The sequence below is a fragment of the Equus asinus genome, chromosome 2 (genome assembly GCF_041296235.1).
Source record: "Equus asinus isolate D_3611 breed Donkey chromosome 2, EquAss-T2T_v2, whole genome shotgun sequence".
Classification (NCBI taxonomy): domain Eukaryota; kingdom Metazoa; phylum Chordata; class Mammalia; order Perissodactyla; family Equidae; genus Equus; species Equus asinus.
Window position 1 is genome coordinate 192,492,114 of NC_091791.1, and position 27,575 is coordinate 192,519,688.

General features: G+C 41.5%; 1 protein-coding gene and 1 long non-coding RNA gene across 21 annotated transcripts in view; one reads left to right on the forward strand and one right to left on the reverse strand.

Moving 5' to 3' along the window:
* LOC123283135 (uncharacterized) overlaps positions 1-26,228 on the forward strand; it is a 61,542-nt gene extending 35,314 nt beyond the window's left edge. The window contains exons 1-7 of one of the 5 annotated variants that reach the window (XR_011501595.1): positions 3,395-3,559; positions 7,920-8,046; positions 12,479-12,644; positions 13,566-13,717; positions 16,542-16,639; positions 20,568-20,675; positions 25,798-26,228. This is a non-coding gene — a long non-coding RNA (uncharacterized lncRNA). Of the gene's footprint in view, positions 1-1,760; positions 1,899-3,394; positions 3,560-7,919; positions 8,047-9,733; positions 10,087-12,478; positions 12,645-13,565; positions 13,718-16,541; positions 16,640-20,567; positions 20,676-25,797 lie in introns of those variants that run through there. The other 4 variants (XR_011501596.1, XR_011501598.1, XR_011501597.1 and 1 more) reach the window with 4 other exon arrangements.
* Positions 1-27,575, reverse strand: part of NIN (ninein) — a 92,296-nt gene that overhangs the window by 12,834 nt on the left and 51,887 nt on the right. For 8 of the 16 annotated variants that reach the window (XM_014854260.3, XM_044765615.2, XM_070504315.1 and 5 more), the window contains 15 exons: positions 26,222-26,332; positions 25,759-25,848; positions 23,636-23,774; positions 21,737-21,858; positions 20,103-20,608; positions 17,051-19,192; positions 15,635-15,760; positions 15,462-15,531; positions 13,595-13,810; positions 10,792-10,905; positions 7,041-7,154; positions 6,131-6,277; positions 4,504-4,683; positions 3,340-3,489; positions 1,045-1,146 (listed from right to left, as the gene is read on the reverse strand). In XM_014854260.3, the coding sequence (XP_014709746.3) occupies positions 1,045-1,146; positions 3,340-3,489; positions 4,504-4,683; positions 6,131-6,277; positions 7,041-7,154; positions 10,792-10,905; positions 13,595-13,810; positions 15,462-15,531; positions 15,635-15,760; positions 17,051-19,192; positions 20,103-20,608; positions 21,737-21,858; positions 23,636-23,774; positions 25,759-25,848; positions 26,222-26,332 (4,329 nt within the window). The remainder of the gene's footprint in view (positions 1-1,044; positions 1,147-3,339; positions 3,490-4,503; positions 4,684-6,130; positions 6,278-7,040; positions 7,155-10,791; positions 10,906-13,594; positions 13,811-15,461; positions 15,532-15,634; positions 15,761-17,050; positions 19,193-20,102; positions 20,609-21,736; positions 21,859-23,635; positions 23,775-25,758; positions 25,849-26,221; positions 26,333-27,575) is intronic. The other 8 variants (XM_070504323.1, XM_070504322.1, XM_044765617.2 and 5 more) reach the window with 3 other exon arrangements.

Genomic DNA, 27,575 nt, shown 5'->3' on the forward strand with positions numbered 1-27,575 from the left:
TCTACATCTAAACACAGCCCACAGCTCAAGGTTTTGAACACATTTATTATATGCTGTCAGAGAAAGAAAAAATGGTTTGGATTTCACTATTTATAGTTTTACTAATCTCTCCATTAATGGATAATCACAGAACATAAAATTGACAGAAATCTCAGTGGTCAGTGAAATGTCAAGGTGATATGTTTGCCCATATTTCACATTTGAAAACCAAGTGTCTATTTAAAGTTACCTTTGCATGTGTCCAGCTTCATAAAAGAAAATATTTAAATCTCTCTCTTCCTTCCTAAATTCTGGCTTAAAAATATTTGTATACATATGCCTCTTTACCTTAAATGCATTTTACAGTTCACTAAATGTTGGATTGATATTTTCATCTACCCAAAGAAAAGTATCTCAGTAAAATTTTTACTTATTAAGGAGAATTTGCACCTAGGTTGTTTTGTATCTGATAATTGTACCCAGTAGACTGGAAACCTAACATCCAAGCTAACAAGTTTTACAAATCCATTTTTATATTTAACAGATAGGTGTACCTCTCACAACATAGTGTGGAGTTACAATAGTAATGAACAACGGCAATACTTGAAAACTAAACTTCTAAATGCTAATGGGCTCTCCAATTCTCCACATGGATTTCCCAGCTAAAGAGGTCCTTAGATAGCAATCAGATCTATAAAACACTGCAGTGTCGGAGGTGTTCTCATGAATCTGTCACGACCACAGCAATGGCAAGAGAGCTCAGGCCTCTTGGCCTGTGTCAAAGTCCCTGCCCCTTGAATTTGCTAAGGCACAGGTCCTTGCATTTTAGGATAATCGACATTATTTCTTCCTCTGTGAAGCAGTATGAATTCGTATGACTGTGTAATTAAGCAAAAATGTCTATCACACTTGCTAAGACAGACCAAAGAATTCAGCTTGGCAGCATACTTAGATTTCCACTTTTTTCATAATAGGAATTCAACACTGTGCTAGTCTCTCCCAACAAATGGTTCATTCATGGATTAAAATATTCTCCATAGCTATGGCCATTTGCTTAAAGCTTACCTCCACTAGCTGCTCATCCAGTTTTACTTGTTTCTTTTTCAGGCCTTCATTTTCCAAATGAATTGTTTCTAATTCTCGTTCAAGGGAATTCATCTGACTGACCTGTTAAAGAACAAAAAAATTCCCTTAAAAAAAAAAAACAAATACCTGAGTTGCTCTGCTTTATTTTGACAAATTTATGCTAGTCAGAGATCTCAGCTCTTGGAAGAAAGCCAAGCTCATTCATCGAAGGAAAACAACTTTGATTACATTTAAGCAGTTTAGTTTGAATCACCACTCCTCACATTGAACAGATTCCTCAAGGCAGCTGGCTTTAAACTTCAACGCCACTCAGTGTAAGAAACACATTTGATCTTGCAACCCAGCACATACACCCACACCCACGTGTACATATATATGCATAGTTATAAGTGCATATGACTGGAAGAAAACTTTCATGAAATAATACTTATCCTTACCATGAGCCCTGTGCTCTGGTATTTTCTAGTATATTTCATTAATAAAAATGCTGGTGTTTCACTGTCAGTTTCATGATCCTCTACTATGGGTCTGCGGTGGGAAAAACACTGTCTTTAGGCAAAGTTTAAAGGTTTAAAACCAAGACTACATAAAACTTGACTTATCTGACCCCTTTCTCAATTTTAAAGATGAAATTTGAGGATTTTTATGAGTATCCGTTTTTGGAATTCTTTTTATTGCAGGAAGACCCTAATGAGCTAGAGGACACTGGGATTCAGAGTATTGCCAAGTAGAAAACATAGGACGCTATTCTAGAATGCTGATTTGTGCTTCTATCAAAAAGAGTTGAGGAGAAGTGTAGCAAGAATTGGTAACCAGAAGTGTCATCTTTCCAGGTACATTTACATTCATTGTTATTTTTAAACCTATCATCAGACTCTTCCCTTAGTGAACAGGGATGAAACCCACTGTCGTTCTGAAAAGTTTACTTGAATGTACCTAAAATTAAATGACATTACAGCTTTAGAATACACAGTTTTCTTACTGCCCATGGTCATGATAACTTTCACAAACTTATAAAAATTTCATAAAATTTTTTTTAACAAAAGTAACTGACTGTTCATCATTCTTCCCAGATTTTTAAAGAAGACATAATTTTCAGAAGAGGAAGGTAACAGTGAAAACTCTGAGTTTTAGTTTAGAAAAGGAAAGAAAGACAAATGAGTAAGAATGAGAACTCCCAGAGTATCACTGGTCTGGAACTCTAACTTTCTGGAACAAAGTACAGTCATGTGCTGTGTAACGTCTCGGTCGATGATGGGAGGCATATGCAACAGTGGTCCATGAGATTAGTGCCATGTGGCCTAGGTGTGTAGTAGACTGTCCCATCCAGGTCTGTGTAGGCACACTCTATGATGTTCCCTTAAGGATGAAATCCCCTAAAGATGCATTTCTCAGAACGTGTCCCCATCGTTAAGCCACACGTGACTGTATAGAAAGCAAACTGAGCTGTGCTACAGAGGATTACACACACAGTAGCCAGCCTCCAAGATGGTGCCCCATGACCCCCACCTCCTGGTCTTCACACCCTTGCATAGTCCCTCCCACAATGTACCAAGGTTAGTCTGTGTGACTAACAGAATCCAGCAGAAATGTCAGCGTGTCTCTTCTGGGATTAGCTTATGAAAGGTACTACACCTTCCATCTTGGCCTTTTCCGATCTCTCTCCTATCACTCACTGCCACGTCCGAGGAAAGGCCCAGGTGGGGAGGAGCTGAGGCCTTGGGCAATCAGCCAGCAGGGAAACAAGTCTCCGCGTAACAGTCATGTGGGTGAACTTGGAAGCGGATCCTCCAGTTCCACTGCGGCCTTCCAGGGAATGCAGCCCCAGCTGACGCCTGGACTGCCCCCTCTGGGAGAGCAGAGCCACAACCCCTTATCTAAGGGGCTTTGAATCGCTGACCCACAGAAACTGAGACAACGGACACTTGTTGTTTTAATTTGTTACACAGCAACAGATGAACTAATACAGACCATATCAAGATGTTCCTAAGAGTCAGGCTATATACATTTTACTAACTTATAAAGCTTGTAATACTCTTGAAAATGACTAACTGCCTTCCTTATTGAAAACGTAAAGTTAATTGTTCCTTTTCAACCATGACTCAATCAAAAATAACTGTGATACTGTTTTGATAAGATTACAAATCATAGATATTAGGAAGAACTGAAATGTGCCATTGTAACCATTTCCTTGGAAGCAGGCAGGGAAGAAACTCACACTTAGGGGACATCAGAGTCAGAACACGGACACAGGGCATCAACTCTCAAACTAACCTTCCTGCTAGTAGGAGACAGTTCCTTCTGAATCTGTTCACACTCCCTCTTTAAGCTCAACTTCTCCTGCTCGATGGGCTTCACGGTTCCTGATGAGTTTAGATGTTTTTGGTGCTTCGGGGGAAGAAGGTTGGATTCCAGTTGGCGGACCTAAGAGGAACAAATTAAAGAGGAAGAAATGCTAATATAACCACCCAGCCAGGACAAACGAACGACGAACGTAAGGAAAATTTTTATTCAGCGTTTGGGTTTTGTTGTATCAAAAACACCTTTTTTCAGTCAAGTCTGCCAATTCCTGAAGCCTACTTTTTGGATTTCAAAAGATCCTTTCTAGGTAGATCTATTTTCAGTCTGGTTGGGTCTAAAAACCCAACACTGTAAGGGTCAGACACGGGAGAGGGGACTTCTGGCTCTACCACCCGCTGGGAGTCAACAGTGTGATGTGGCTGCAAGAAAACACAGATCTAGGCACTTCTGCTCTGACATGAGCATAACTTTCAGGAGTGGATGGAGTGACAGTCCGTCGACTTTGTATTGGACTGTGCACACCTGAAACGATGCGTTTACGTCAACTGAGTTCCATGAGGACAGCGACCTCAGTGATGGCAGAGTTTCTGGCACCAAGTAGGTGTTCTCAACGAGTATCTGTGGCTCTTCAGAGTTCTTCCTCGAAAGAGGAGTGAAAGCATAGGTTGAACAGAGTTGGTCGACTGCTTAGCAGAGGTGGAGAATTTAAACAGCAGTTTAATGGTTGGAAAAGATGATCTTGAAAGACCATCCTAGCCTTGAAACGCTGAATCTTTAAAAAGGAGCACCTTGTCTCACAAGGAGTTAGACCAACAGGATTTGAGCCTAGTTTTGCCATTTTTCTACTGCCAGTCCTGGCAGCTGGCCTATTTGAATGAGGGATATATGGTTAACGTAGTTTCCAGGAGTCTATATTTTGGGTATGAAGTTTAAAATCACAGATTTTAACATAGAGCTGCTTATACAAAATGAAAAATATTGTATAAACATATCAGAATAAAAGTAAATGATAAATGATACATTCTTAAAATAAGTCTGCCATAGCAGAATACTCAGACTAATACTCTAGAATCATTTCAATCGTATCAAACTAAGCATTTTCAAACATGCACCAGCATGTGCCACGTTTCAGGTCACCTTCCCCCGGGAGTGTGCGAGCTCCGCGCTGGGGTGCTGCACCTCCGCTTGCAGTCTCTCACTCTCTTGCCAAAGCAGCTGTTGCTCCTCGTGCATCAGATGATCCAGTTTGTCCCAAGGCAGGCTTTGTGGCTCCTTACGGAATCCTGATGGATGGGCGGCTATTTCCGGGGCCCAGTTCTTAAGAGAGAATTGCAGACTTAAGCCTTAAAAACAAGCTGACTTCTGTTCTGAGTGTCATATTTACCTGATTAACAGTGATTCTTAGTAAGCACTTTTTAACTTTCACTTTCGTCTTCTAAGGGAAGCGAGCGTACGCATATATAGATATACACACAGGGACCCTGAAACACACTGCTAACCAACAAGCTCAGCTCCACTCTCATTTTCACATGTGCAATCATATCCCTTTTTTAGAATTCAAAGCACATATTGTCCATATAATTGAGGCCTGAACTCAGGAATATGCTTTAAGCTACCAAAGTGATTCCTAAAAATGCTTTAAAAAATACAAAAGAGGGGCTGGCTCAGTGGCGTAGTGGCTTTGGTGGCCTGGGGTTCACAGGTTCAGATCCCGGACATGGACCTACACACTGCTTATCAAGCCATGCTGTGGAAGTAACCCACATACAACATAGAGGAAGATTGACACAGATGTTAGCTCAATGACAATCTTCCTCATGCAAAAAAAAGCCCCAAAAAGGTAATACAACTAGATAGGTCTTTTGTCTTTTAAGCCAAAATATGAAAAAGAATAAAAGATACAATTTCATTTTGAGAAAAATGTCAGCCCAGAAGTAATCTTAAAAAATGGAAAGAACTATTTTATTTAAAAAAAAAATTACAGTTAAAAACAGTATCAGCACCTGGGCCAGCCTGGTGGTGCAGCAGTTACGTTCGCGTACTCTGCTTCGGTGGCACAGGGTTCACTGGTTCGGATCTCAGGCACAGACCTACACACTGCTTATCAAGCCAAGCTGTGGTAGGCGTCCCACATATAAAACAGAGGAAGACAGGCACAGATGTTAGCTCAGGGCCAATCTTCCTCAGCAAAAAGAAGAGGACTGGTGGTGGATGTTAGCTCAGGGCTAATCTTCCTCAAAAAAAAAAAAAGTATCACCAAGAGATAAAATGACTGAATTAGTGTCTATGTTTATGACAGGACAAAGTCTTAGTGTCTACCCCAAGGCTGACATCCATAACATCATTCTTCATTTATTTGTGCCCAAATGAAGCAGCACAAATGAGACACACTTCCTACAACATCAAAATGTTTTAGTTTTATTACTACAAAACAACTCAGCCATGGTCTCTGACTTGCACAATACAAAAGATTACCTCATCACTGTGGTTCCATTTATGTGGAGTTCAGAAACAAGCATCCCTAAGCTACAGTGGCAGAGGGTGGAGAAGCGGCTCCCTTGGGGTTGCTGCATGAGAGCCTGCTGGGTGCTGGGTGTTCTAGATTTTGAACTCAGTGGTGGTTACACAAACATACACATAAGTATGTAAAATACATATATTTATGTATATGAACATATACATGTATAAAAATAATCAAGTCATAGACTTAAAATTTGTGCACTTTACTGTGTAAAGTGATACCGCAATAAGAAAGAAAAATTACCTTGTCACCAGCACTCTGAAGTCGCTTGTGTAAAGACATCACTTCTTGTTTTAAAGCCTCCTTTTCCTGCTGAGTCACTCGTAGGTCGGCTTTAATCCGGGACATTTGCAGGTTTACGTTCTGCAGTGTGTCTTCCAAACTCTGAACCTGCATCACGAGAACAATCTTACACTGCGACAGAAATCCCCCTGGTCTCACCTACAGCACGGCCAGGTAGGAAAGAACCAGGACAAGAGACCTCCAGGTCCCTTCTGTTTCCACTGACTACGTCCAGCTCTTGTCAGTAGCTCAGTGGAGACCCAGGCTGTTATGCACATTTACAGGACTTTAAATGATATTTAGGGCAATGATGAACTCTAACTGGAGCAAGGTGCTGCTGCTGGAGTCACCTGTATACCACCAGGTGACATCTTACAGAACCAATTGGCATCACAAAAGATGCTTTTACTGAATTTTGTAGAAATTGTTTTAGCCTGTGGTGTTGGTTTGTAAGGGACCTCTTAGTTTAAAATAAAAATATATACACCTGGATATTTCAATTTAAAAAATTTTAAATTTGTAAAAGAAATGCTGACAGAGATCTTTAACTATAACAGGGCAAAAACCTGCCTTAGAAATCCCATTTCTAAATTAGGAACAAGCAGTCATTTTTACACACTATTCTCAAGCTTTCATAAATAAGTAACCTCATAATGATGAGATGACTCATAATGATCTCATAATAACGAACTTTGAGGGAAATCCTGTCCAGACTATTTCACTATACTGTGAGCATGTGTCAAATATTAGTCAACTGAATCATTCCGAGCCCTCTTAGGCCACTTCCACCTGGAACCTTCTTTCCACTGGGAGTTCCTTCGGAAGATGTAGGAAACACTAACTGTGGATGGACCAAGAACCGTCCACGCACCTTCTGCTGGGAAGCCGTCAGCTGTGACCGCAAGCTTTCGCTCTGCTGCTCCCAAGACCTCTGCTCTCGCTTCACAGTAGCGACTCTGTGCTCTAGGAGTCTGGATTTTGCCAGCTGTTTAGGAAGATAAAGGAGGTGACAGGGCAGTTTTGCAAACGTATCTAGCCTCAGTTTCTCTGCCTCCACTTGTGCTGAAAAGATCTCGTGCCATCTGTTTACGTGGGGAGCAGGGTAGGGGAGAGAAAGACAGCTCCTGACTCCCTTTATCCCTTTCATTTTGAGGAGGCTCCTCTCTTTGGGGATTTCCACTTTTCTTCCTCATTGCCTCATATTTTGTGGGTGAGAGATGATGGGCTGGAAGGCAATTAGAAATCTCGAGTGCACCGTAATAGGAAACTAAGAATGCCTATTAATGCAGGTGGGACCAAGCAGCGTTTCTGGATTTGCCAGGGAAAATACAATAGGAAAAAAAGTGTCTATGTAATAGAGCTCAGATTGTTAAATACAATAATATTTATATTAGTTACATCATATATCAGTAGATTAGTCATATATTTAAATAATATATAAATAGCATGGTTACCTATTAAAATGAGACAAACTTTATATTACTGTCTTTAGTAATATAATTATTAAACAACTAATCCAGACTCTTGTTAAAATCATGGATTCAGGAGCTCTGAGGTGACATAACGGCAGCTGAAATGCTTTCCAGGAAGAGTTTGGAACAATTAGGTCAACACGGGAGGCCCGTGTGCCACTGTGTGGAGACATGCTCATGGTGGTACACACTGTACAATGATGCAAAAACTGTCCCCTTCTGCCTGCCTCATCTACAGAGCTACTTAATGCCTCACTTAGAGCTTCCTTTTCTTTCAGCAGTTTTTCACTGTAGCTCAGAACACGGGACATTTTTTGCTGGAAGTCGGAGAGATGGGGACATCTGTGCAGCTCTAAGAGAGAAAGGAGCCCTCCCATCACATCTCGTGGCTGTATCTATAAAGAGGTATTTATAAGTGGGCGCTTTCATGGCTGCTGCCATTTCAGAGGACAATATAAACGCTAGAGCATTATAATTAACTTTAACAAAATGTTCCCTGCTCGCTTTTCTCCATTCTCCAACTGACTGCTGAATGTCTGCTCAGACAGGCTCAACCAGACAGACACTGTGAAATAACGGTCCTAGCTTTCTCTTTCACCTTCAGGGTAAAGCACATAACATACTGCCATTATGTCATCAGTTAACTTGTGTACATATAGCACAATACATTTTCCTCCTTCTTTTTATTTTTATTTTTTGGTGAGGAAGATTAGCCCTGAGCTAACATCTGCTGCCAATCTTCCTCTTTTTGCTGAGGAAGATTGGCCCTGAGCTAACATCTGTGCCCATCTTCCTCTATTTTATATGTGGGATACTGCCACAGCATGGCTTGATGAACGGTATGTAGGTCCATGCCCAGGATCCAAACTGGTAAACCCTCGACCGCTGAAGCAGAGCGTGCAAACTTAACCACTCGGCCATGGGGCTGGCTCCTCTGGCTTCACTATTAGATTCCAGTAGCACTCCCCCCACCACACACCAGTTGTGAAAACCGAAAATGTCCTCAGACATTGCTAAATGTCCTGGGGTGGGGGTGGGGGCATATCCTCACCCCTCAACTACTGCTTCAAGAGACTGATTGTTTTATACTCCTTATCCCTTCCCCATAGATCATACATTTTTAATTTCCCTCTGCTTCACCAGGCTTTCAAATTTTCAGCTCTTTATCATCATGATTTTACGGCCATCTTCCTACTTCTCACCTTAAGTTCTTCTACATTAGCTTTAGGAAGAGTGTGACGAAACAGACTTTAAGGGTTGAACCTGTCTTTAACTTGCAGCAAATCCAGCTCAACTCGCAAATCTAAACAGTCGGAAGGACGTAGGAAAATGCATCGTAAAGCACCTGGGTGCTGGGTCACTAGGGGACTGGTCTTCCTCTGCTCACTACCTTCCTCCCACTCTAGACCCTCCCAAAGCCAGGTACCACCTGGGTGTCTACAGACTGGCCTGTGACTTCTGCTGATGCTGTTTGTGTTTCTTTTCAGTGCGACAGATAATACCAGTGACAGTGCTTTGTGCATGAGACATGATGTCACACAGAGCAGCACGGGCTTTCTGGGTCCAAGCCACATGGCAGCAATGGTGGGCCGACACCATCCTACTCTTGTGACCCAAGAGTCCAGGCGCCATGAAACAACTTCCTCCCAAAGGCAGACAGGGCTCACTGTTTTCCATCTCACTATTTATATCAATACCGCTGTAAAAAATATGCAATAAGAATGTGCCAAATGACATCCTCATCATGCCATTTTAGTCCCAGCCCTGCTCCTTGTCTTCTGGTCTCCAGCTTAGCAAAGTCACAAACATTTCCTGTGCTCTGGACTTGGAACCTGTCATTATCATCTTAAAGGCTGAACAACAGACAGACCTTCCAAAGGTAAAGGAGAAAAGAAGGCCCAAGGAACTGAGGATGAACTTGGTAATAACAGCTTTGCAATACTTATACACCACAGAAGGGCCCTGGGAGTTTTAACTTCGGGATTGTTTACACGGACAGACAGCTTCTGTTATGGCAGAACAGACATCCTTTGCACAGCAGCATCTGACTTGAAAATGTTCTTAGAGAGCGCTTATTAGGTACCAGTTCCGTATTGGGCGTTATGAAACAGCAGTTCCCTGAGAGTCTTACCAGCCTATTAGGAAATCAGGACTCAGAGCAGACAGTCAGAGACCAACACAGCACAACACTCAGTGACCCAGACCAATATCTCAGCACTCAGAGAAGTGCACCTTTATGCTCAGAGGCTGAACAGAGACAGAGAATCTTATAACCTAATAATGTCATAATATTAAAGCAATCCTCTGGTGAAGCAAATAAATAAAACATAACAACTAAATTCTCCTATTATAAATCAGGATTGCTCAAACTGAAAGTTTCCTCTACTCTTTGAAAAATTCAGAATAAAGAAGAATATAGGACGACATTCAGGATATAACTTTAAGGTGAACCCTCTTTTTTTTTTTTTTACTTTTTATTAAGATTATGATAGTTTACAACCTTGTGAAATTTCAGTTGTACATGATTGTCAGTCATGTTGTAGGTGCGCCACTTCACCCTTTGTGCCCACCCCTCACCCCCCTTTCCCCTGGTAACCAATCTGGTGAACTCTCTTTTATATTTAAAATTGTCTTTGCTTGAAACTTTGAAATAGGCTTCTTCAAGCTGAATTCCTAAGTGAGACTGCAGCCCTGATAATGCTCTAGAATTTACTCCAGTGTCTTAGATGCCTCATACTCGCTATAAGAAGGGGTAAGAGCAGCCAGCTTTATCTGTCTCACAAATCTGGGTGAATAGTTATTAAAGTTATGAACAAGAAAGTCACCCTATTTTTAGACAAACATATTACTTTATCACCTGGCTGGGAGAAAGCAGAACAACAAATTTCTTAAACTGCAGTGGTGGGATTCGTTTATAGGAACAAAATTTCAGTCTAGACCATATGTAAGTTACCTAACTAAGACGACATTTAGAGAATTAGTGATAGGACCCCTTATAAACAGACTTGTTCTGCAAGCCCTCGACTTTACTAAGTAATAGCTAGTTGACAGGACTCAGTGAAAAGGATACTGATGGCTAGAAAAGCCAGACCGTCAGGTATGCATAGTTCTGTGAACCCCCGCCCTGCCCCACACAGCACACAGTCTTACTTGTTTCAGTGTCTCCAGTTCACCTTTGAGAAGGAGGTTTTCCTGTTCCACAATATGAGTCTGTATTTTGACTTCAGAAAGTTCTGCCTCCAGAGAAGACACTAAAGTAGAGGACTAAGAAAAAAATGTAAAAGTCAAACAATACACATACTCATTCAGCCGGAGGGAAATTTCAGGGTTCCCAAAAGGAGCACTGGGGAGACACTAGTATAAATTCAATGACGCTGTTCCATGACCATTCACCCTCATACTCAACAGAACTCAACTATCTTTCAAAACACTTTCCACTTAAATGGCAGGACCATGGATTCTAAGGTAGTTTTTGCAGGCTTCTCCACCATAAAGTCTGTATCTTTCTCTTGGGGGAGATACTTTGAGACTATGCAAATCGTGCTTCTCCTTAAATTTTGCTTATTAATTTTAGTGTCTATCAGTGGATTTTGTCTACAAAAATTATTACTCTGGTATTTGCCTAATGATGACTTTCTTTTGCCTTCTTTTTTTCTCCATTTACTAATTAGAATTCTACTCTAAGGAAGAGCTGTTGTTTCTCCCTGCTTTATTTACTTATCCAATTTTTTACATCAGTATGAAGCCATAGGTATTTATTTTACGCTATACTATGATTATTTACTTTGTTGATCTAATTGTTGCAGCTTTGGTCATTAGAAGCTCCTTTCGGGTTGGGCCCTGTGTCCTTTCAACATGCCCCATCTTCTTGTGAGCACTGTTTTCTTTCTGGCACCATGAGATGTTCCAAGCTCATCTTGAATTTTCCCTGCCCCAGCCTTGGAATCCATCGTTTTTCCAAGGAGCCCTGGTTCCTTTTATAGGAGAACGGTGTTTAGACACCAAGACCTGAGCACCCATTCGTATCCACACATCTGTGTCTATCTCTCTGTATATATGTTCAGAAACGTGAGTTACGCTAACACCCGGGATCCCAGTCCAGCATCGCAGGGTTCGTCTTAGCCCTCCGCGTTTCTCCATTTACACCTCCATCTCCAACAGTGAGAAACTCAGTTCTTATGGTCTACAGTGTATGTACTCATTTGCTCAATCCTAGCACACACAGAGTGGTTCCAGAATTAGTAACCCACACCCACTCAGAAACACATGTTCTGACTAGATCCTCCTAACAATGGGTGCACTTTGTCTTGTCTGTAGTCCTACAGTATACAGTCAAGATGTGATTTCCAATTACTTAATTATTTAAGTTAATTCTTCTCTTCCCATTGTGGTTATGTTATGCATTCATAATATAGTCAGGTTCATTTGTTAGTGCTGTGTTCCATTTTGGTACCCCCACATCTGGACTGGTTTGAATGGTGTGTTTATTTGGGGATACGTGAAGAATGTGTGTTCTAAAAGTCAGAGCCATAGAAAAAGACATACTCAGAGTGTCACCCCCTCCCTCATCTGTCTCCCATTCCCATTCCTAGTCCATCCTCCCCCCACCCCCCAAGGTAACCATCTCTTTAGCTTCTGGCCCATCCTTCCTCTGCTCCCTTTGCCCAAATGAGCAGACACCTGTCCCCGGTTCCTTACGTGGACAAAGACGTACTCCAGACGCCCTCAGATGCTCTTTGCACCTTTATTTTTTCACTAACAGTATGTCCTGGAAATCATTTCATATCAATAGAGATCTTTCTCATTCCTTCTCTCTCTCCTTTTTTTTTTTTAACAGCTGCAGAGCACTACTCCATGGTGTGGCTGTACCCACCACATTCATGCAACTGCTCTCCTACGTATGAGCATCCAGGCTGTTCCCAATATTTTACAATTACAAACAATGCTGCAAGGAATAACTCTGTGCCTATGAATGTTCATATTTTTGGAGGTGCATCTCTAAGGTAAATTTCTAGAAGTAGGACAAAAGGTAAGTACATATGCAATCTTGTTAGGTATTGCCAAATTTCCCTCCAGAGGATAACATCAGTTTACATCCCCCCCCAGCAGTGTATGAAAGGGGCTGTTTCCCCAAAGCCTTGCCAGAAGAATATGTGGTCATATTTGTAAATTGTTGTCAGTCTCATATGTGAAAAATGATACATCAGTGTTGTTTTTATTTGCATTTCTTTACTTATGAGTGATTTTGAACATTTTTCCATAGACTTGAGGGCCATTTTCATCTCCTGTTTGTGAATCATTTGTCCTGTGTTCCCCCCATTTTGCTGTCAGATTTGGGTCCTAAGGCCTTTGGTTTTCAGAAATTCTTTACATGGTAGGGATGCTAGCCCCTCTCTGTAGTATAGGAGGTAAATATTTTCTCCCAGTTTGTGAGTTGTCTTTTGACTTTGTTTATGCTCTTTTTTTTTTTAGCCCATGCAAAGTTTTTAAATGTAATCATTTTTTCTTTTTTTTGCCTCTGGTTTGTGAGTCATAGTTAGACAGCCTTTCTCTACACCAAGGTTAAAGACGAACTCACTCATGTTTTCTTCTAGTCCTTGTACAGCTTTATTGTTTATATTTAGACTCCTAATCCAAGCACAGTTTATCCTCACGTTTGGTATAAGATATGGATCTAACTGTATCTAGTTCCAAATGTCTACCCAATTGTCCAGGCTCCACTTATTAAAAAGTCCATCGTTACCCCAGCGATTTGAGAAGCTACCTTTGTTAAACACAAGTTTTCCATTTGTATTCGGGTCTAGACTTTCCATTCCTCTTACCTGTCTATTCATGTGCAAGTACCACACTGTTTTAATTACTAAGACTTTATGTATAAGAAATTTAATACGAGCCTTTCTTTCATTTCTTGGGATTCCCTCCAGACAGGCCACAGCGTGGCCACAGACTGTACCTGGACTTTACAGCGCTCCAGTTCTTCTCTCAGATGAGATTTTTCCTGTTCCCACTCCTCCAGTGCACTGTGTCCTGGCTCGTTATCCTCCTGGCATAGCACTGCCGCCAGACGTTGATTAAGGTCTTGCAATTCTTTCTGATTTTGAGAATTCTTTTGGCTAAGTTCTGTATTCTCCAAATTCAACTGTTGGTTTTTGGTTTTTAATTCTGAAATCTAATTAAAATGGAAATATGTTTTAAAAACTAGTTACCCTACTTTCTGCTAACAAACAGATTTAGAAACTAATTTTTTTCCCTCTTTATGTAGGTAAAGTTACATATATATATACACACACACACACTTAACAACAGAAATAATGCATACTCATTATTACAAATTCAGTCAATTCGCAAGTATATGAAGAAGTGATGGACACTCAGTCCAGCCCTACTCCACACGGGGAGCCACTGTCTACAGCTGGATACGTATCCCTCTAGATTGTTTTCTCTGCATATACAAAACCCATATAACACAGAGATTTTTTTCTTCTTTATAACAAAATCATTATCATTATATCAAAATCATTTCAGATATTTGGACAGCCTGCTTTTTCCACTTATAATATCTTATAGACTCTTGTCATTCCAAGTCAGTGCATTCAGAAACCTCCACATGCTATTATTTTTAGTGGCTATAGGGTATTCCATAATGCATTTATCCATGCCCACACTGACAGACATATAGATTTATCATTCTTTCCTTTAATTATGAAGAAACAAAACAATCTTCTAGAAAATTCATTTACACACGCTAGCATTTTGTATTTAGGATCATTTTTTGAAGGTAGGCATATACATAACTGTTTTGATAGAGAGCCCCAAAATGTCCTCCTCACAGTGCTACCAACTTGTAGTCCTGTCAATGACGTCTGGGTGCACGCATTTCCTCACCCCCTTTTTAATACCAGATGACACCAATCTTTAATATTTGCTAATCTGACAGGTGAAAAAAAGAAACATTTAATTTGTACTTTCCTAATCACTAATGAGGTTAACCATCTTTTTATATGTTGTATTCTTTTCTCCTGTGACTCGACCATTCATGTCAATTATCTATTTTTCAACGGGGTTTTGCCATTTGTTTGTAAGAGTACAGAATATATTTTAGATGTTAGTACCCTGTCTATTTCAAGTACTGAAAATACTCTTTTCCCAGGATGTCCTTGTCTTTTGACTGTTTCAGACAGATTCTTAAATGGTCTTCCCCCGCACAATTGCATGGTGTGAGATTATACAAATTGGGCACTGAATGGCACAGGCTATCTGAATAAATCATAATTCTTGAATTCTTGGTGAAAAGATATAACAATTAACTGGTATTCTAGATCTGTGAAATTCTGTCCTTAACTCTCTCCTTTCAGTCATGGTGAGGAAAGAGGAAGGAGCTAACAGTAATCTAAACTACATGTGGGATAGGGCTAGGATTTCACGGGTTTGGTTTTAGAGGCGTCACCTCCCCATCCTCTCCCCCTCCCCCTACTGGTTACAGAGCTTACGTCAAGCACTGAGTCTAGAGATAATACATACATTATTATATTCACGAGAAACAGAAACCCCTATCTTATACCACACATGAGGATAATCTCTGCTTGAATTAGGAGTCTAAATACAAACAATAAAACTATACAAGTCCTAGAAGAAAACATGGGTGAGATCATTTCAAGTCAGCCAGAAGTGAGCTTCCACTGTGAAACTCAGGATTTGCAACCTCACCATCATTAGCTACATGCTATTCAAGTAGCATGTCCTATAAATTTGTAAATTTCAAATAAACAAAGAAAATTTCAGAATCAGGAAACATTGGGAAATATTAAGTATCACCTTACCTGTATCTTTAAATTTTCAACCATCTTCTGAACTGCAGCTTTTTCCTGTTCTACAGTTTCTATTTTTTGCCTAAAAGGGACAATGAAAATATAACTTAAGAGTTAGGCTTTAAAAGTTGAAGTAAAATAGTTTTAGTCCTTGCAAGAATGCCTTAGGAAAATTTACATCTTACCACATTTCTTCCTGAGATCCATTTAATTTCCCTAATTTCAGGTTAGACATGCTATCCTCTTCATTTAAAGTAGTAATTTCACTTCTCAAAATAGAATTTTCCTCTTGAAGCTTCTCAGATTCATATCTGAAGTACAGAGATTTAAAAAAATAGTTACAACAAGGCAGTCATCTGGCATCTTTGGAAATACTTTCTAGTAACTTCCAATATAAAACAAGTACTCCATGCCAGTTATAAAGAGAAGTCTAAATTAGTAGTGTCTCAGTACTTGGAAATCAAGCTATGACATATTGACTCATTTCTTTTGGGAAGTAAGAATTTCACTAAAGGACTAAGTTAAGGAAGTGTGGCTGACACCCTCAGCGTGGAGCCAGGTGAGGACGCAGTGCCCGCTCTGGCTGCTGCTCTCAGTGGCGAGCGCACTGCTCTGAGCAGGTAACTCCACTCAGTCTCTAGTCCTCCTGCTCCGAATAGACAAAAACCATATTACTTGGCTGTGTGAGTTTTAGTTTTAGGGCCCAGGGGACCTAGAGAAAGAAAATTCACACACAAATAAAAGGGCCGCAGTGAAATATGTACAGTAATGTTTACATTGATTTTTATCCATCTCATCATATTATGATTTTTAGAACTAAAAATGGTCTGAAGTAAGAAGAGGAAAAACTACATCTAGAATTAAATAATTTTGTTTCAGATCATTAAGCTGTTTCAGACGATGTAATATTTTACGAGTCTTTTTTTGAGACCGAATTTGCTAGAAGACTATAGCAATCATATTTTACAAAGTCAAGTGAGCAGTGGTTCCAATTAGTTTCACTTGCCTCTTTATTCTTCAAGCACATTTATTAGAATCTGGTAGCTCCTCAATGAAATTTTATGTCCTAAGATAAATTTCCATTGTTTACAGAATATCAGCCTGTGCTACGTGATACAAGCGAAACACGGTCAGCCACAAGACACATCATTTTCCTATATTAGTACAGGAAGGGAGTTCTGATCTACCAGGTGAGTTATTAATACACAAAAGGCATTCACTCTCACAGAGCTTGTTTCATCAAAACGAGGAAAATAACATTCAGAAGAAAAAAAAAATTTATCCATCCAAACCAAGTGCTAGGAAGAGTTAAGGACTTGACAGACATTGACGAGCATGTTGTTAAAGGCAGACACGCTCCATTATGGACTTTCACACCCAAACGAACAAGACATTGAGTTCCCGGGAGGAAGGGAAGGGAATGCCTCGGAGGCAGGGCTAGTCTAGTTGTTAATAGGATGCAGAGGCAGAGGAAGCCTGAAGTTCTGCTCTCTTCTTGAAGATTACCAGGGGGTTAGTTTCTCTAGGCACAGCAGGCAGCGGGAGTTAGATGTGGTGAGGTGCTCGCTGGGATCCATGATGTTGGCAGGTGCATACATTACCTCAGGAGCTCCACTTTCTGCTGCATCTCACTGCAGGTCACCTGCAGGTCGTGCATCATTGCCTTCAGCTCCTCCTCCTTTTCTCCTTGAGAAGGTATATCTTTTTGCTTAACCAAAGTGGTGACTCTCTCCCTTAACTTTCTAGTTAGCTCCTGCAGCTTTGTTTTCTCCAGTGCTAACTCTGCTATGGTGGCCTGATGCTGAAAATGCTTGTCCTGAAGGTGGAGGAGAGCAGGGTTTCCCTCCAGTGTAACCTGGTTCTGTACTCCCGGCTTTTCCCGATGTGTCCGGATGGTTCTGTGTAGCCAGGCAATTTCACGGGCTTTTCCTCCTTCCGGGAGCTGTGTTTTCTCCTGCTCGAGGTACTGGCCTTCTTGGTAATGTTCTTCTATAATGTGGTGTACACTCACCACCCTTGGCACACCCTCCAGGGTCTGACTTAGGCCGAGCACCTCTTCGTCAGGGTCCACCACCAGGCTATCCTCACGGGCCTCCCGCAAGGAAACACAGTCACACGGCAGCACCGATGTTTCTTGCAGCTTCTCAATCTTGCCTTGAAGTCGCAAAACCAGAACGTGCAGTTCCTCGTTTTCTCTTTTGACCTCATCATAACTCTTTTCCAGGCTGAGGAATGTTTCAGTCACTTCTTCCACTTTCTTTAGCTCGTCCTGTAATCTGAAAACCTCTGCGGCGAGTTCTTTGTTATTTTCTAGGGCTTCGTCGTAGCGCGTCTCCAACACTCTCAGCTCCTCCTGAAGGCAGTCGTTTTCTCTGCTAGCATCCTCGTATAACAGTCTATACTTGGGAGAAGACTCAGGGACTCTCTCAAGCAGCTTTAGCTTCTTTTTTAGCACAGAAACATCAAAAAGTAGGTCCTGTTTCTTTTCAGAAGCTCGATCGCAGTCTGCGCGTAAGATCATTAGTTGTTCCTGAAGCTGACAAATCTGATTCTTCAGGTCCCAGGTCTCAGTCCTGGTCTCCTCACTATTTCCAAGCTCGGAAAAACTCTCTATTGTTGCTTCAGACTCCTCCACTTTGACATGCTGTCTCTGAGCAGAGCTGGTCCCCGTGCTCCCGAGGTCCCCAACCTCAGGCTCCTGCAGCTCACCTTGGGCGCACCGCACGGCCACGCCTTCCACCTGCTCCATTTGGTTTTGCAGTAAAAATGGCGCTGTCTGTTCCACAGAATTTCCAAGAAATCCAGTAGTTGGCTCATCTAAACAAGAAGACATTACCGACCCTGGCTCTAATTTTTGCAGCCTCTGTTGCAATCTAGAAATTTCAGTGGCCATTTTCACGTTCTCCTTCACAGCTCGTTCATGAGCTCTCTGCAGGCTTAAGAGGACATCTCCGTTCTCCTCCAGTAGCTGCTCTCCTTGCTGGAGCAGGGACATGGCTCCGCTCCCTTCTGCCTCCTCCCCTCCCATTGCCTGGCAGCTCCTCTGGAGCCTGGAGAGAGGAGATGCCACCTGTCGCATTTCCTTAATTTTATTCTGAAGCCGGGAGATTTCTGTGCTCATCTTGGCCCTCTCTTGCTCTGCTTTCTCACAGGCCACTTTGTGGGCGCTCTCCATGGCCAGAAGCTTGGACATCATTTCCTGCCTCTCCTGGTCATGTTCCCTTTGTAGCCTTTCAAGCCGCTGGGTGGCCAGCTGCTCCGAGGCGCCGGCCTGGCACAGGACCTTCTCGTGGTCCTTCAGCTCTCTTTCATGGCTGCTCTTCAGCTCGAGGATCTGCTCGGACAGCAGACTTTGCTGACTTTCAGAGGCATTTCTTAGATCTTCCAGGTCTTTGAGGAGCTGCTCTCTCTCAACAACCATGCTATTCAAATGTTCTGTGTATGTTTTCTCCAGCTTCTCTCTCTCCTGGCTCAGGACCAGAGAAGTTGCTTTCTCCCTCTGGAGAGTCTCTTTAAGCTGCTCCTGGACCTCTGCACACTCCTGGGTGAGCTCGTCCTTCTCAAACTCCCACTGGGATCTCTCCTCGCACTGTTGTTCTAGGAGCTCCTTCAGCTCCTGGCGGTAGCGGCCCTCCAGGCTTCGCAGAGCATTCTCACATCTCTCTGTGACTTTCTGACAGTCAGCCTGACACTGGGCTTCTATTTGAGAGGTTCTTCTATTACACTCAGTTTCCATTTTTTCCCTAAATGTGGTCAACATACAGCATTACTGAAACTGCCGTCAACTCCAGAAGCAAACAAAACACATCTCCCCTGGATAGAAGAGACGGCCAAGCAAACAATCTAAGTCCTTTCTAAAGTGGTCTTCACTGATGGCTATGTGACTCCTTTATACTGAGAGAGCATCTCAGTTCCGAGAGCCAGGACCAGCAGCCGTAATTAATTTAAAAGACTGACTGACCTCTCTCTGAATTTAGAAGGAAAATTTAGAAACCAAATTCTTTGGCATACTCCTGCATGTATTTGCTTATGGATTTTTAACCAAAAACGTAAACTGATATTTTACATTAAATGATCAAATGCATATTAACCTAACTCCTATTGGGAAATACATAAAATTCTTTCATTTTAATTGAGTATACATTGGAGGATAGCAGTCATATAAACACACATATTAACGAATTCATTATGCTTTTGCCTCTTATTTAATAAAGTAGCACCGAGTTAACTAGAGAGTGAGGCAACCAAAGCCCTCGAGTGTGCCTGAGATCTCACGTGGGGAAGGTGAGCACAGAGTCATGTCTACTAACTCTCGGAGGAGTTACTTTGCCCAAAATCTAGTAGAAATAGCCTTTTTCAGAAAACAAGACTGAAAAACGAAGGAACCACATTTGGGATAATCTTACCCTCATCTAGAACCTTAAAAAACACAAGTCTGATACAAGAAATACTTTCTTCTTTTTTAAAAACAGTTTCAATAACTCCAGGGTAGGCTTATGTCTAAAGAATGGCAAACAGGTTGAAAAACCAAAAGGAATCTAGTCAATGAATGGGCTAGTAGGCCTTCTGATTGTCCCATCTCCTTGACTGACCGGGACTCCTGGTAGCCCCAAGGGACAGCGCCCAGGCTACTCGTTTCCCCACTTTCCTTACCTTCCCTCTTGAAGTTCTCTTTGGTGTTTTTCCAAGAACTCTTTCCGCAACTCCTCTTTCTCAAGAGTGTGCTTCTCCACCAGGCCTTTGAGCTGCTCCTGGTGCAAGTGCTCCAGCTCCTGAGTCAAGCCTCTCACCTTCTCCTCTGTCCAGGCGCCCTCATGAGCGAGTCCATCCCTCTCCCGGGTGAGGCTTTCCTCCGCCTGCTCCAGTCGAGCCTTGAGCTCCATCTCGTGCTCCAGCCTCAGCTTCTCCTGCAGCTGAGTCTTCTCCTCATCCCACTTCATGTGCAGTTGTTTCTTCTCCTCCTCGTGTCTGCGGGTCGTTGTTTGTTGTGCCTCCTTGAGCACTGCTGCCTGGCCCTGAAGTTCTGCAATTTCTTTTTTAAGGTCACTTCTTTGTTTTTCTAAGGTGTGCACCTCATTCTCATACTTCTGCCTCATGCTCTCCTGCTCCTTTTCACAGGCGACCTTGGTTTCATCCAGCTGCTTCTCATAATGGTGCACCTAAGGTCAGGAAGCAAAACCGCCACCACGTTATTCAACTCAAGGCCATGGAAAGGTGATGGGGGCGGTAAGTACTTTTTCCTACAAGACATTCCTCAGTTTTCCCATTTTGTTTTAAAGTAACTTAATTCACAACCACATTAAATAAGACACATTTAAGTCAGGCACGGTTGGCTTTCCTTTTTAACTTGGTTGAATTTTGTCAGTTTCTGAACAACTCTATTAAAAGCGACTAGACCTTCTCATAGATACCATTTGTCTTCCCAGGCATGCCTTCTAACTGTAAACTTGGGGCCTTAAAATAGTTAATTAAATTCAATATTTACCGAACACCTATCAAGCATTCCGCAGGCCTCATGGGGACCAAAAGTTGGGTAAGATGTAGTCTATGCCATCAAGGAGAAACCAGTCCAGACATGTTTATGACAAGTACAAACAAGTAGACTACAAGGCAGAATAAAAAATATAAAAGGTATAGGAAAAAGAGCTACAATGTAACCCAGAGAATCAAAGGAGGGAAAACATTACATTTGGTCAGGGGGAATTCAGGAATGGGTTCATGCAAGAGGTGGCATTTGATATAAACTCTGAAGGGTGAGCAGACCTTCAAAAGGTAGAAAGGAATAATCACATAGCATGTAACAGCATGAGCAAAAGAGGACAGTTTGATGAAGAACAGCGAACCACCTTTTTGGCTGGAGGATGAGGTGACTCAAAGGAATTGTGAAAGAGAAGACTGGAAATCTAAGTTGAAGCTACATGGTGAAGGGTTTTGGAGGCCAGATTCAGAACTTGTACCTAGTTTAGGAGGTAATGCTATATCAAAGGGCTTTTTTGGTTTTATTAAGACATTTTTTTTTTTTACAAGTTATAAATAATGTAATGGCCTTCAAAAGTTCCATGCTTGCTAGGGCTGAAGATACTATGTTTTGGAAAAAATCTCTCCCAGGAGGAAAAGGCCTCACCCTCAGCCTATAAAACCATCCTGAATAAGTGGGTTCCTGGCAGCCACCGATGCAGGAGGAAATGTACAGAAAGTGCCACCCTATGATAAAAAAGAATCGAGAGTGTCTGCACGCAAAAGCTTGTCAGAGCTCAAAGAGAGCTGGACTGACAAGAAGGACTTACTTTATCTTCAAGCTCTAGTCTCAGGCGACACAAGTCCCTGCGATGCTGCTCTTTCATCTGTTCGATGGCCAGCTCCGCCTCAATGCTCATATTCAGTGGATTGCATTCCTCAGAGCCAAGCCCTGAAAAAACATGGGACCCATGACCCTGCAGCAGGTTCTTTCAGTAACATAACCAGCATCCTAGGAGGGACATTCAGTTTAACTAAGGAACAATTTTCAGCCTAAACTGCCACAGATGACATCTACTAGGAAACAACAGAAGCCAGGAGAAGTCTCTTTTCAAGCATTAGGGAAAACAGGAAGACGTGAAGGTGGACAGATTCTTGCATGTACAGGCAGTGTACCAAAACTTAATAAAATCCCTCTTTTTGAACGGTAGGTGGGGGTAGGTGTGGACATTGTTCTTAAAGTTGGCCTCCTCCTAATGAAAATGCTGCAGAGTGAGGTAGTTTCGTCAAACCAACCAGCCTTCTATCCATCCAACAAGCACTGAGCGACACACTAGCAGAGGAGCAATGTGGCAGGAGAGTGATGGCTAGCATACTTGCTGCTGTGCTTGAGGAGTTAACTTCTTGGGTCAGGATATCCATCCTATCACCCAACATTGCAGAAGACTGAGTATTGTGACATTAACTTCCTGTAGGTGGAACCCACCTTAAATTGTCAGCTAAAATTAAAAAAAATAGGCCATAGGTTAGGAACCTGGACATAGACAGTTTAGGGGAGAACTTCCCAACTCATCCATATGAGCTCACCTCTGCAGCTACCCATGATGATGACTAAGAAGGACACTGAAAAAGTGAAGTATAAGTTGGAGGCTGAGCTAGTACATAGAAAAGATAATTATGTTTCGTACTACGTAGAAATTTCTTAAGGCAGGAGACTCCAAAAAGTTTTTCATGCTGGGGGTACACAGGCAGATGGGAGAAAGGGCATAAGTCTAGTGTCTGGGATTAATTGTCTTGCTTTGGGCTTTCTTTTCATACATCATGGCATAACCCCAACTGAGAAGTAATACTTGGGGTGTAAACCACCCCATGATGGTTTAGCTTCACGTACCAATAAGGAGAACCCCCAACACTTGGTCATCTATGGAAAAGCCCAGAAAAGCTGCTGAGATGTATCATATCATCAGCTGGGCTCCATCCTCAAGCTACAATAAGGCGACAGACTTAGAATCAGAGGAAAGGTCTTAGGGCCTCTTCCTGTCCCCTTCCTAATCCCTTATTTACTCTGGAATAAACAGGTGAGGAGAAGGATAAACAACCCTTGTAAGAACCTATACTCCTACTCCAAGTAGCAGTGGAGAAAACTATTTCTAATAGCAGAACTTACTCTGAGCCCTTTCTGAAATTCCAACTCAGCACACTGGAGGAAAGAGGCAGGATATCAGGAGTGAGGAAAAGAGCTGAGAGTGAATGTAGGCAACCAACACTTAATTATTTTATTTGTTGTTTTGCAGACATTTAGCACAGCCAGAGTTAAGAAACCAAATTCTGTGGTTTCTGGCTGGCCCATTCTCCAAAACCATCGTCATACCAGTTGGCAATCTTAGAAAGGCAGGATTCAGGCTCAGTGTCTGAATTCTAACACTCCCCGGCCTGGACTCTCAGACTGCGGCCAGCTGTTTTTTTTTTAAACAAAGCAAATACCCCTGTGGTTTGATTTTTCCATTCCTTTGTTGATGCATATCAAAATCAGACAGAAATAGTTTCATAAACACTTCAAGGACAAATGAAAAACCAGACCACAAGTGAAATAGCTCAAGAAAATAGTATTGCCAAAGTCTTTTTTTTCGGTTGCCAAAGTTTTGTGATTTTATACTCAATTTTACACTTTTTAGAAAAAAACAAAAGTCAAAGGCAGACACTGTAAAGATGGTGTCTGAATGGCTTACCCCGGTCAGGCTCAGTGCATCCACTGTGACCATCAAGCTCTTCTGACAGAGAGTTCTTCAAGGGAAGTCTGAACACTTTGCCTTGTGTACGATATTCTTCCAGCTCAGACTGGAGCTCATCCACTTGGTCTTGTAATACCTGGAGTTTAAAAATCGACACAAGTCTTCGATGTGAAACCAAAAGCACAAGCAACAAAAGAAAAAATAGATAAATAGGACTTCATCAAATTTAAAACTTTTGCACTTCAAAGGATACCATCAAGAAAGTAAAAAGACAACCTACAGAATGGAAGCAAAGTTTTTGCAAATTATATATCTGATAAGAGACTTGTAACTAGAATACATAAAGAACTAATGATAAATAGCCCATTTAAATATTGGGCAAAGGATCTGAATAGACATTTCTCCAAAGAAGATACACCAACAAGCACATGAAAAGATACTCAACATCATTAGCATCAGGGAAATGCAAATCACAACTACAATGAGATACCACTTCACACCTGGTAGGATGGCTAGAATCAAACAGACAGACAGTAAGAAGTGTTGACAGGGATGTGGAGAAATTGGGACTCTCATACTGGTGGGAATGTAAAATAATGCAAACCCTTTGCAAAAAGTTTGGCTGTTCCTCAAAAGGTTTAACGTACAGTGATGATATGACCCAACAATTCTACTCCTAGATGTATACCCAACAGAATATACAAAAAACTTGACACAAACGTTCGCAGCAGCGTTATTCATAATATTCAAAACAACCGAAATGTCCGTCAGCTAATGAATGGATGAATAAAATGTGGTATAGCAACCTAATGGAATTTTATCCAGCAACTGAAAGAAATGAAGTACTGATACATTGGATGTACTACAACATGGACGAACCTTGACAACACTTTACTAAATGAAGAAAGCCAGTCACAAAGGACCACATATTGTAGAATTCCATTTAGGTGAGATGTAAAGAATAGGCAAATCTATGGAGACAGAAAGCAGGTTATTAGTTGCCTAGAGCTATGGGTCATGAGAGAGATTACAGCTAAGTGGAGTGGGAGCTTCTTCTTGGGTGATGAAAATGTTCTAAAATTGACTATGGTAACAGTTGCACAATTCTGCGAATATACTAAAAGGCACTGAATTGTACACTTTAAATGGGTGACTTGTATGGTTATGAAAAGCTGTTAAAAAAATAAAGAAGAGGATGGATTTGGGGGATTTGGGGAAGCAGAGCTAATCGATTGTACTGATGAAACAATTAACTTTCAAGACATAAAGAAAACACTTCTACTTGATTATGGCCAAGAGCCAAAACCTAACTGTCAAGCGGCACAAACGTTTCCTTTCTTTTCTCAGTGTGCAGACACCTGAGAAGGCAGGCCATGGGCAACCTCACAAGGAAGCCATGGTTTATCTCATCTCCACATGGGTACAGTCTTCATCGAAAGCAGCCAGAACTCAGCTATGCTTACCTTGCTAAAATAAGCAAGTGTTTCTGGTTTAAGGGAAAAACCCAAATTCCAAAGATTAGGAACGTTACTTTTTAAAAAAACATCAAAGATTCCTCTTATTTATAAGGAAGTTTTGTCTCTTTTGGTAGGAATTTGTAATGATTTACCAGCTAAACACTTGAACAGTTTCGGTTTCATTTGCATTTTGTAAATAAAAGTAAGCAATGTATTCTGAAAAAACTCACAGGACAAGGACCAGGTTTGCAGTGATGGACCAGGAAAGGCTAATTTTGGAATAAGCCCATCAGCAGGACCACGAATTCCTTCACTTGGGATAAAACTCTATTTTCCTCTAAGCACTAATGATTTCTTCCCTGGATAAGGCAGACAAATGCAGTTTGCATGACTCCCTAATGTGTCAGAACACTAAACAATAATACTGACAGCTAACACTATGCCACACGCTAAGTCCTGGCTCTGTTCTAAGCACTTTACATAGACTCGCTCATGAATCTCGACAATAGCCCTGGTCTGTGGGTACTCCTACTTTACCATCTTGTAGGCGAGGACTTGAGGCCCCACAGGTAAAGGGACTCACTCCTGGTCCACGGCTAGTGAACGTGAGGGGACTGGATCCCAGGCACTCCCCTGCGTACCAGATCCTCCTCAGTCACTCACCCTGCACTGCTGCTCATACTCATTCCTCATATGCGTCAGCCTCTCTTCCTGCAGAAAGAATTCAGCACTGCTGGGGTCGAGGTCGCCAAACTAGAAAGAAGAAGGGCAAAGCTGTCATCTCCCAAGTGTCCTCCTTCGACCTATGACATATCACAGGCCTGTTCCCGTGCCCACCCAGTCCCCTGAGGATGAAAGGAATGTGACACTTAAGCAGAGACACCACCAGCTGGAGGATGTGGAGAACGTGCTGGAGTGATGTGTTTGGCTAAGGCAGGGTCACTTCTCAGCACCATGCAATGATTCCCTCATGTCCAACCTGCTAGATTTGGTCCCTGCGGAAAGGACAACTCCTTTAGCCCCTAAAGAATCCCCTACCAGCAATGTTCTGGGTGGTGCTGCTCCTGTCCTTTGAGCAACTGCACTTTGAGTTTCTTATGAGGAAATCAAATTCAAACAGACTTACCTTTTCTGCTAACACATTGTCCAAATTTCGCTGAAGTTTGTTTGTCAGATTCTCATACTCTGCCAACTTCTCTACGTTTTCCAGAAGCTCATTTTCTAGACGACTGTTTTCCTGAAGAGACATGGAGACATTAAACAGGCAAGACGAAAACAGAAGCAAACCGTTGCACCATTGTATATGATGCATACAACAGTGCTCTAGCTGAGAAAATTTGTTCCATCCTGAAAGTTTTATTAGATTAGACAAAAGTAAATATAAAAATTGATATTTATCTTATCCAAGAGGAGTCTTCCTCCTCTTTTTTTAATGCTGTGGAACTTTGTGTCCAACATGACAGCCACTAGCAGTCACACGTGGACACCGAGCACCTCAAATACGTGAAGTACACGCTGAAATGCGCTGTAAGCGTAAAATACTCACCAGAGTCCAAAGAGTTAGTACAAAAATGTAAAACAGCTCGGTGACAATTCTTCTATATTGATTACATGTCAAAATGATAATATTTTGGAGATGGATTAAATAAAGTGATTTAAAATTAATTTCACCTGTTTCTTTTTACCTTTTAATGGGGCTTTTGAAAATTTGAAATTACATAGATGGCTTGCGTTATATCTCTACTGGACAGCATTGCAGGAGAAAATTTAATGACAGGAAAAAATTCTCAATATATTGTCAAATGAAAGCAAACTGGTTGCAGCATACCTTGTTCGGCTGACAGCAAAAGAGAACACAGAAAAACTGTAAAAAGTAGAATAACTCTAAAATCAATTCTCACTTAGTGATGATATAGTTTGGTTTATATTTCATTTACAATTTTATTTTGGTTTAAAGATGTAAAAGCTACACATAGAGTTTTTTCGTAATTGGTATATGTTTAAATTATTATAATAAAATACATCAACTGAAGTCCAAAAGGTGGGTTTTTTTCCTGTACATATAATATTTGTTAGAGATTTCCACCCATATTTGTTAAAAAATGAAATAAAACCATACAGACATGTCATTTGATGTATTTTCTATTCCAATGTTAAAAGCTAATTGGAAGAACATTATTTTCAAAGTACACTTTGCCAAAAGAATATAGAGCCAGTATATTTTAATACATTCTAGTTCACACCCTCACACAGCAACATGGAGTAAAAAAGGATGTGCTTGAAGCATTAAAAAAAAAATACTACCTTCCCCCAAAATGCCAAGTCTTCAACTCTAGTCTTTCAAAGTATGTTTAAATTTAGATGTCAAAACAATCAGGAGCAAGCCTGGTGTGTCAGGCCTGTGCTGGGGCTCTGGAAACAGGAACCAGATTCTGTCACTTGTCCACACAGTCTGGATGGTGGGGAGGGGACAGACAAGG